The following is a 9134-nucleotide window of genomic DNA, read 5'->3' on the forward strand; positions in this document are numbered from 1 at the left end:
GAGGGCGGGGGGCCCCGTGGGGGGGCCCAGCCACTCGGGATGCCGAAACCGCAGCTCTCCGCTGCAAATTTCCTTCTGTATTTTTTTTTTTTCCCTCCTTGCTTTAACCGAATGAGTTCATTCTTGAGAGCAAACTGATGCGTGGTCCCATCCCTGCAGGGCACAGCGTCGACCCGGGCTCGGCGGGGCTGCTGGGGCGCCGGGGGCCCCGCTCCAAGCAGCCCTTCATGGTGACATTTTTCCGGGCGAGCCCCAGCCCCGCGCGCGTTACGCGGGCAGCCAAGCCCCCGAGGAGGCGGCAGCCCAAGAAGACGAACGACCTCCCACATCCAAACAAGCTGCCGGGAATTTTTGGTAAGAACCTTTGGGGCAAGAAGCAGTCCCTATCAAAAAAAAACGGGCTCTGCTGTTGCCATGATCAAGGGACCTTCTGTTAGTACCCTGTCCTGCAAGGAATCCCAATTTTGGCCCAGAAATGCAGCCCAGGGGAGCAGAGCGAAGAGCTCGGGGGTTTTAGGATTGGGGTTGTTTGCAGTTCAAGAGGTGCAGTGGGTCTGGGGCGCGGGCGCCCTCGAGGGGATGGTGTTTCGTGGTGTTTTCGGAATACCTGAATATTGGACTTTTTGCATCATTGCCCTCGGTTTTGAAGCCACCCTGGGAGGGGATCACCCCAGGAGGGTGTCACGGCCCTGGGAAGCCACTCAGACAGGAGGGGAGCGGGAAGCCCCAGCTCTTCCGAGCTCATTTAGCTTGGGAAACCCTCAAAACCAACTCCGCCATGAGCAGAGCTGGGATTTAGCCCTTCCCAGGCTGAATCCCCTCATCCCGATGTTGGAGCAATAAACGTCAGGCCAGTTTGAAGCTTTTTTTCCCTTTGTGCAACCACGGAGGCTCCTCTTCTTTTGTTCTTCCGGACTAACCCCGATCGTGTGGGCTGTTCAATCCCACCCTTGAGCGGGGATGGCTGCAGCCGGGGTGGGGTGGTCGGGATGCTGGCACCGTGGGGCTGATGCTGCCTGTCCCCTTCTCCCGCAGACGATGTCCACGCCACGGACGGGCGGCAGGTCTGCCGGCGCCACGAGCTCTACGTCAGCTTCCAGGACCTTGGCTGGCTGGTACTTGTCTACCGGGAGAAGTAAATGCAAAAAACCCCCCCATCGTCCTCCCCGGGGCTCCCTCCCAGCCTGGCTTCTCCTGCCCATAAAGTGATCTGAGCGGCGCAGGGCAGCCCCATCCCGGGAGCTGGGAAGGCAAACATGAACTGCCACAACCCCAAACCCCACTGGTGATCCTGAACAGCTCATGGCTCAATCCAAAAAATCAAAGTAAACCCTTGCTGCTGGCACGGCCGCCCCGGGGAGGAGCCGGCTGGGTTGTTTTTGCAGGTGGGGAATGGATGAAGGGGCGCAGAAAGCGTGAAGCTCATGGCATAACCGGTGTAAACCTTTTTTTTTTTTTGCAGGACTGGGTGATCGCCCCGCAGGGGTACTCAGCCTACTACTGTGAGGGGGAGTGCGCCTTCCCCCTGGACTCCTGCATGAACGCCACCAACCACGCCATCCTGCAGTCCCTGGTCAGTGCAACCCGCAATGGCAGCGCCGGGGGGGGGGAATGCTGGGGGCCCTGGGGGAGCAGCCGGAGCCCGGCGGGTCCCGATGGAGAGCTGGATTTGGGGCTGGGCGCCCCTGGGTTTGAGAGTGTTTAAGGTCAGAGGGTGCAGTTTAGCTCCAGTTCCCAATAAAGCATCGGTGGGTGCATGCACATCTGGATGGGTGCTCCCCTGTCAGCTGGTGGGCAAGGGCATCGTGTCGCCCGTGCATCCTCCTCGCCAGCCACGCGCGAGGGTTTCGTCTGAGGTCCCATGAAGCACCGCTGTGGCTCAGCGCCCAAACATTGGGCTCAGCATATTCTAAGCAGGAAGGCTTTAATGCCCCGTTTTTCCCAAACCCACCCCGCATCCCAGCCGGTGCTTTAATTTCTGGAATTTCCTGCCCTGTGAGTGTTTGATTTCCCAATGGCAGAGTCACACCGGCTCTGGTGTTCGCGGTTAATTACAGGGAGCACCGAGTCCTCGGCCAAGCCTTTGAAGGTGTTGCCTGGCGGGGTTTAATTTTTGCATTGACAAAGCTGCCAGAGGCCCTGTCCAGGGCTGGGCACGATCCTGGCAGCGACGGGGAGAGGTCCCCTTCCCCCCCACACTCACCCATCACCCCTAAACCCAACACTCTTCCCAAAACGGAGCCGTTTGGGCAGGTCGTGAATCACCTGGTGCCCGGATCCGGCCCTTCTGGGAAGCACCGGGGCAAACGCGGCCGGGGAGCCATGCCAGCCCCGGCCGGTGCCGCAAATAGCAGGGTTTGACAGCAAAAACACCGGACTTCCGAACTAGGAGAGCTCGGCTGCCCCTGCAATAAATTAATCGCACATGTCGGGTAAAGCCGGCAAGGGCTGCGTGCGTCCGGCAGCCTGTGAACATCCCAGCTTACGCTGTACGGCAAATTACTGGGATAACCTGTGTCCTGAGCAGGGTATGAAGGAGCCGAAGGAGAGTTGTGTTCAGAAAGGCGTTGTGTACTTAAGATTTTAGTGCAATATGTTAAATTTGGGGCAGCTCTGAGCCCTGAAGGAGAATCTCTATTGCAACAGCATCCAGCACCCCCCACCCACACAGGAGTGAGACTCGTGCTGCCCTGATTTATTTTTTTTTTTTAGCCATTTGCCTATTTACAGTGAGAAAAGGACTCAGAAATCCCAAATTAATGAAGGGGCTGCCTCGCCCGCGCAGTGCCATGAGCCCCGATCCAATATAAACTGCAGCAAGGACTGCCCAGAGTTTAGAATAAATATTTTTGCAAAAAGCTGGAAATAATCTCCCCATTCACCCAGGCTTTCTGCAGTCAAGAGCTGGTTTGATGCTTTTTCTTCTGCCCGGAGCCACGTTCGCCAGCGCTGACGGGCTCCATCCATCCCCCAGGTCCACCTGATGAAGCCCGAGGCCGTGCCCAAGGCGTGCTGTGCCCCCACGAAGCTCAGCGCCACCTCCGTCCTCTACTATGACAGCAACAACAACGTCATCCTCAAGAAGCACCGCAACATGGTGGTGAAATCATGCGGCTGCCACTGACGGCCAGGTCCCATCCCCGTCCCCGAACGTCCCATCCCATCCCATCCCCACCAGAGCAACGTGACACTGGGTCCCTGCTGCGTGTGTGGAAGAGGAGTTTCATGGGCTCCATCATAGCAAAGTCCATTAATAATAATAAGTAACAAAAATAAATCCTTCCCACCCCTTCCTAGAAGTGGATGTAAATAGTATAAAACTTTTATTCTCTTACTACACTTAATGAGACACATACATATATATACATATATATATATAGGAAAGAGAGGATTTGTGGCTGGTTACGTGTCCGTTTGGTTCGTGGCTGATGTGTTTTCCCCTCGCGCTGCTGGCTCACAGGCTGCTGCAGTCTCTGGTGTTCACAGAGGCAGTTTGGGCTGAAGGGTAATTAGGACAAGGGAGGAGGCATCCGAGTTGCTCTGGGATGGAGCTGTTTCCAGCCATGTATGTCTAACTCACTCACCTCTAACCAACGCTTTTAATTCCCTTAATGAAAACACTGTCAGCCCATTAAGTAGCTGGCTGACTAACCCGCTCCTGTTTACTTAAAGTTCACAAAACTCAGCCAGTTGAAAAAAAAAAAGTAAAAATCCATGTTGACCTACGACACTGTTATAAAATAAATGCCTAGTTTGGAAAGTAAACACGTAGTTTCTCTTGCTGTTTGTTTTTTAATAAATGTCACAGCACAGAAGCGCTCTGTTCAGCGGACAGGATTTCGCAACAAAAAAAAAAAATACTCGGGATTGGCTAAAATTGTACCTATTTGCTTGAAAAGAAGCCTCGCTAAAGCGTTGTGATGTGAGGTTTAGGTCAGGCTGTGTCTCCCCGGCCGGGAGAGCGGCTGCGCTCGCTGGTGGATGCTTCCCGTGGGCTCATGACGGGGCTGCAGCCGCACCAGCCCCGGCCCCGGGCAGCTTCCCTGTGCTATTTGCACAATTAAGTTATTTATTTGCTCTGATTTTAAAAGTAAACGGCCTGGCCCGTTTCTCAGCTCGGGTACCCGGGGAACCTTGCGTCACTGAACAAATAACGAACCTGGCTTAGCCAAATGCAAAGAAAAAAAGTCCCAATAAACCCACCAAAATAAGAAAGATCTGCTCCCTGCCAATGCCTGGCTTCCTGAGAAAAGGTCTCGCCTCTTTGGAAAGATTTCATCTGCCGACTAATTCCACATGAAATCCAGCTCAGGATGCGATCGCGGCTCCGTGCGACGTGGTGCCTTCCGCAGACAGAGAGCCCAGGGCTTCCATCGACTCCCTCCATCGAGCAGGGGCTCTCCCTGGTTCAGGTGTGGCTGAAGATTTCTGCAAGGTCTGTCTTCAAAAATGTGAGATTTCAACAACAAAAAGAAAGGAGCAAGGAAGGGAAACGCTGGGTTGGTTTGTCTGTTTGTCAGGTATCATGTCTGAGTGCCCGTATCTCACCTTGTCCCAGTTGTAGGGCAATGCACAACCCCCAAACAGCATGGAAAACCAGCAAGCGAATAAAAGCAACGCCCCCGATCTGTGAGCGGCTGGGCTGGTGAGACCGAAAATCCCCAATTGCACAAGCTCTTAAAAACATCCCCTAAACCCCAGCCCCGCACACCTGACCCTCGCCTCTGCCCTGGCAGCCCCGTCCCGCCTGTGAACGCCTGTGCAAGCTCAAAACCACACACCCCTTCCCCTCCGCAAACACACACTCCCAGAAGTACCCAGTGCCGTAATTTCATAGGAAACCCCAAACCAATCACTTTCCAACGCTGGGGTTACCTTTATGGTGCACGGCCAGAGCTACCCGCTGACGGGAACTATAAATGCACGCGCCTTTCCCGCTCTGCAAACCAGAGTTTGGAGATTAAACCCCTTCCTACAGCCTCATCACTTTTTTTTTTTCCCTTCTTCTATCACCCAAAGAGCTTCTTCATTTCCTCATACTCCTTGTCCAGCCCTTGTTCTCCCACTTACACATCCCAGTAAAAGCCCTCCCTCTCGGACGGAGATGGAGTTGGACCAGGCTTGCTACCCAGCAGGACGGCCGCCAGCCAGGGACCTGCCTCCCTCTGCTGATGGGAAATGACACTACAGAGCCAGGGACACGCCAAAAAAAGCCTCCGCGAGATCCTGCTGCGGAAAAAGCATGAGAGATTCGGCTCTGCTCTTCTTGCCCCGGCACGGGTAGCTTCCCCTGGAGCCAGGATTTAGGCACCAGATTTGAGAAGATGAGGGCAAATGCGAAAAAAAGCATCTTTGCTCAAAAGCAAAGACCATCCTCACACGGTGAGAATTCAACAGCCAGGGTTAGGTCCTCAGTATTTTTAAAACTAGATTTTATTTTTACCTAATATAAAGTCTTTTCAGAACACAGCAGCAGAACTGGCCCTGCCCCGCTCGGGGCAGCACAGGATGGCGCAGGCTGAAAAGCGATTTATCCTCGGGTGGGTCAGACCCCCCGCAGCGCTGTCCGCAGGCACGTTCACACCAAGCTTTACAGGGGAATTTCAACAGAAGCCGTGGGAGCTGGGCACCGCTGGGGGGTCGCAGGGCTGTCCCACCCCAGCCAGCTCGCCGGCCCCTCCTGGCCAGGCTCACCCCATCCAGCCCCCTCCAAGAGCCGAGCTCACGGGCACTCCCCGCAGTCCGAGATAATCACTTTCTGCTTCGGTTTCCCGTCTTTGGTGCCCTGAGCCTTTGAGAAAAGAGCAGCAGGAATTAAAAGGCACAAAGTCCAAGGGCAGGAAGGAGGTCGGCTCTACCCCGACCACCCTGCCGCCGGCACCTACCTCGATCTGCCGCACCACGTCCATGCCCTCCGTCACCTCCCCGAACACCACGTGCTTCCCGTCCAGCCAGTCCGTTTTATCACAAGTGATGAAGAACTGGGAGCCGTTGGTATTTGGGCCAGAGTTTGCCATCGATAACAGCCCTGTGATCAAAAAGTGCAGTGTTATGGCTGGGGAAGGAGCGAGGAGCTCCAGCATGTGAGCCGCTACTTCAACCCAAACCCGTTCCCATGCCTTGCATAAAGCTGCTGGTTTTAGGAGAGCCTCTGAATATTAAACTCCACAGAAACTATTTGAAACCAATTACGTCGAGAGAGAAATACTTGCAAGCATGAAAGATGGAAAGTGGTGGAGATTGCTCATCTATTTTTAGTTGCAACAACAGAAAAGCTGTTTGTATGGAGATAAACCTGCTTGCTTTTTGCTGCTTTTCACAGTCACACTGTGACATTCCTCCTTTAAAATCAAACAGGAAAGCAGCTTTGAAACTCTTTCTCCATTACGTAACGCTGGAAATTAACAGTGCGTGGATGGCGAGCGAACGATGCATTTCTGCTTGCTGAATGCCAGTGATACACGACGGTCTGACCGTGGCAGAGATGCATTTCTGCTTGCTGAATGCCGGTGATACACGACGGTCTGACCGTGGCAGATTACACCGCGGCAGAAGTGTGTGGCCAACGTAGATTATAATTCAGGGCTGCTACTATCAACACGGTCTAGGTCAAAACAGCCCAAGTGTGACCCCTAGATAAAGTTGAGCCATTTTGCTCTCCAGCCGCTGCCTGGGGAGATAGCTCTACCTGGCCCCGTGTGTTTGAGAATGAAGTTTTCATCATCAAACTTCTTCCCATAGATGGATTTGCCTCCGGTGCCGTTGTGGTTGGTGAAGTCGCCAGCCTGGCACATGAACTGGGGGATGATGCGGTGGAAGCTGCTCCCTTTGAAGCCGAAGCCTTTCTCGTGGGTGCAGAGGCAGCGGAAATTCTCTGTTCGGGGGCAAGGGGGAGTGAGGTGAGAGCTGCACCGCAGCTGGAAGCCACCATACCGGGGAGGCTGACCCTCTCCTCACCTACGGTCATGGGCACCACATCTGAGCGCAGGAGGATCTGCAGCCGCCCCGCAGGTTTGTTTCCGATCTTGATGTCCATGTAAACCTGAGGGTTGACCCGGGATTTCTTGGCAGGAGGCTCACCCTGGGCAGAAAAAGAAAAAAAACAAGTTGAGATGACATTCCTCTGCTCTGCCTCCAGAGACAGCTGGCCCCACGCTCTCAGTCTTTGGGACAGCAAGGACACAGATGGCTCCGGTTGTTTTTCCTACCTCCTGCACTTCTGTTTTGGGGGCCTCTGCTCCTGCCTCCTCTGTGTTCTCCTCCAGAGTCTTCCCCGAAAACTTCTTCAGCCAGTCGTCATCCGACCAGACTGCGATGGCAAAAGGAAGGGTCAGAGCACAGGAACCGAACCAAAGGGCCACGTGTGAGCATGCACGCGGCTGCACGGGTCAGGGCGCAGCACGGCGCTGGCAGCAGGATCACACCCGAGGCGTGGGAGCACTCGGCTGGCAGCAGCCTACCCCAAAAGACACGGCGTGTGGGGAAATAAGGGACGAAGTCATCCCTTCTTCCTCCCAGAAGTGCCACACATCACCGGGCAGGGCAAGCTTACGGCCTGTTCCCTGGGACTACCCCCACACAGGGCAATTGCTCGGGATGGCCTCGGCCCCAGCTGCTTTTACAGATGTGGTCAGATGTGTGGGTAATTCTGCCTGGCACATGTGTGCGTGCTGTGCCCTCCATCAGAGGGCGTGAAGGCAACTGGAAGTGCAGCCAAGAGTATTTCCATCCAAGGAACTGGGGGATATTTTTGGTTATTAGGATGCTGCTCAGATCCCCAAGATCCCCAAGTGGGAGGCAGAGCCTCAGGGTCCAGGGAACCAGAGAGAAAGGCTGATGCACGAAGCTCTGAACATCCACGGGGACGCTCTCCCCTCCCGGGCACCAACTCACCAGGCCTGGATGATCCTTCTTTAATTCGCATTGGTTTGGCCAAGTTCACACGAATTGTCCTGCCGAAGAGCTCAGACTCATTCTGCAGAGGGAAAAAAAGCAGAACAAAGCCCACCAAAAGGTAAAAAAAAAAAATCACTGTGCCCCCCAAATCCCTGCAGAGGTCAGAGGAAAACAGAGCTTCCTTTCTCTGTGTAGCCCACACCACACAGGGCCTCGGTCCGTGCTGCTGGGAAGACGGCAAAGCCACGCGTCTCCCCAGGCGAGTGGGAAGAGGTTCCGTACCATGTTGTCAATAGCTGCCGCCGCATCCTACCAAAAAAGCAAAAGAAAATCATTATTATTGTTTCTTCTCTCTCTACCTTTAAAAGCAAGGCTGAGCCTACACGTGCCCCAGCATTTCGTTGCAAAAAAGATTGCCAAGGGACTGTTTTCCTAAACCTCATCTACCCCAGGGCTGTAAAAACTGATGGATCTTGCAAGAGCCATATCCAAACCAGCATCTGGGGTTCGTCTTCCCACAACCAATCCAGTAAACTCATTTTATGTACCGTGCTTTATCGCTTACGTAAAATATTTGGGAAGAGAGACCTCGTGTATGAAGCCCAGGACAGATTATAAGACGGCAAATATATGGCAGCCTGTGCTGCCCACGAAGCCAAGAAACCCACCCACTGCTGCTGAGCTCCAGGGCCAGCAGGAGAGCGGTTTGGGCCAGCAGTGGCCGTGCTTCAGCCCAAAAGAAAATGGGAAAAGCGGGAACTCAGAAAGGCAGAACAGCAGCTCCTGCAGCTCGAGAACAGTCCGAGGCTGTGGCTGGTAACCCCCGCCTGCTTCCATCAACTGCAACGCTACTGTCCCCAACGGGAAGAGGATCCAGCCCAAAAACACCAGGGGAGGAAGAGGAGGGCCCAAGCGGCTCAAGTCTTTGCCCCTTTCTCACCTCTGCCAGCTCAAATTCAATGAAGGCAAATCCCCGGTGCTTTTCTGGAGAGAGAGAGAGAGAAGCAAGCGGTCACGGGCAGCAAAGACACGCAGGTCCCACGGCGACCCAGCAGCGGTTGGGTCCCGTTCCCCCCCCACACCCCGGGAAAACCGCCCGGGAGAGCTCGCTCCCCCCTTAACCCGCTCCGCACCGAGGGGATGCTCCGACGGGACGCAGCGTCCCCGGGCAGGGACCGCCGGGACCAGCCCACCCCCGAGCCCCCGCTCCCCGGGCCACGCACCCGCCTCGCAGCCCC

At 54.9% G+C, this 9134-nt stretch overlaps 2 protein-coding genes across 2 annotated transcripts in view; one reads left to right on the forward strand and one right to left on the reverse strand.

Moving 5' to 3' along the window:
- Positions 1-3245, forward strand: part of LOC103903624 (bone morphogenetic protein 8A) — a 5745-nt gene extending 2500 nt beyond the window's left edge. The window contains exons 4-7 of the mRNA XM_019473529.1: positions 160-354; positions 1036-1115; positions 1463-1573; positions 2975-3245. Coding sequence (XP_019329074.1) covers positions 160-354; positions 1036-1115; positions 1463-1573; positions 2975-3124 — 536 coding nt within the window. The 3' untranslated portion in view covers positions 3125-3245. The remainder of the gene's footprint in view (positions 1-159; positions 355-1035; positions 1116-1462; positions 1574-2974) is intronic.
- A 2170-nt stretch (positions 3246-5415) lies between these two features.
- On the reverse strand, positions 5416-8900 carry PPIE (peptidylprolyl isomerase E). The gene is made up of 8 exons (XM_009284793.1): positions 8837-8900; positions 8179-8205; positions 7894-7975; positions 7209-7309; positions 6958-7081; positions 6689-6874; positions 5886-6028; positions 5416-5791 (listed from the first exon to the last, which is right to left on the reverse strand). Exons 2-8 carry the CDS (start codon positions 8179-8181, stop codon positions 5723-5725), a joined length of 708 nt encoding a protein of 235 aa, XP_009283068.1. The 5' UTR covers positions 8182-8205; positions 8837-8900; the 3' UTR covers positions 5416-5722.
- Positions 8901-9134: the final 234 nt, after the last annotated feature.

Source organism: Aptenodytes forsteri, unplaced genomic scaffold (assembly GCF_000699145.1).
Source record: "Aptenodytes forsteri isolate BGI_AS27 unplaced genomic scaffold, ASM69914v1 Scaffold7, whole genome shotgun sequence".
Classification (NCBI taxonomy): domain Eukaryota; kingdom Metazoa; phylum Chordata; class Aves; order Sphenisciformes; family Spheniscidae; genus Aptenodytes; species Aptenodytes forsteri.

Bases quoted from the DNA above. Each gene is read 5' to 3' on its own strand.
- PPIE (XM_009284793.1), bottom strand. The intron at 6,029-6,688 runs GTAGAGCTATCT...TTTTGATCACAG, and splicing joins TCTCAAACACACGGGGCCAG to GGCTGTTATCGATGGCAAAC. The intron at 5,792-5,885 runs GTAGGTGCCGGC...CTTTTCTCAAAG, and splicing joins ACGTGGTGCGGCAGATCGAG to GCTCAGGGCACCAAAGACGG.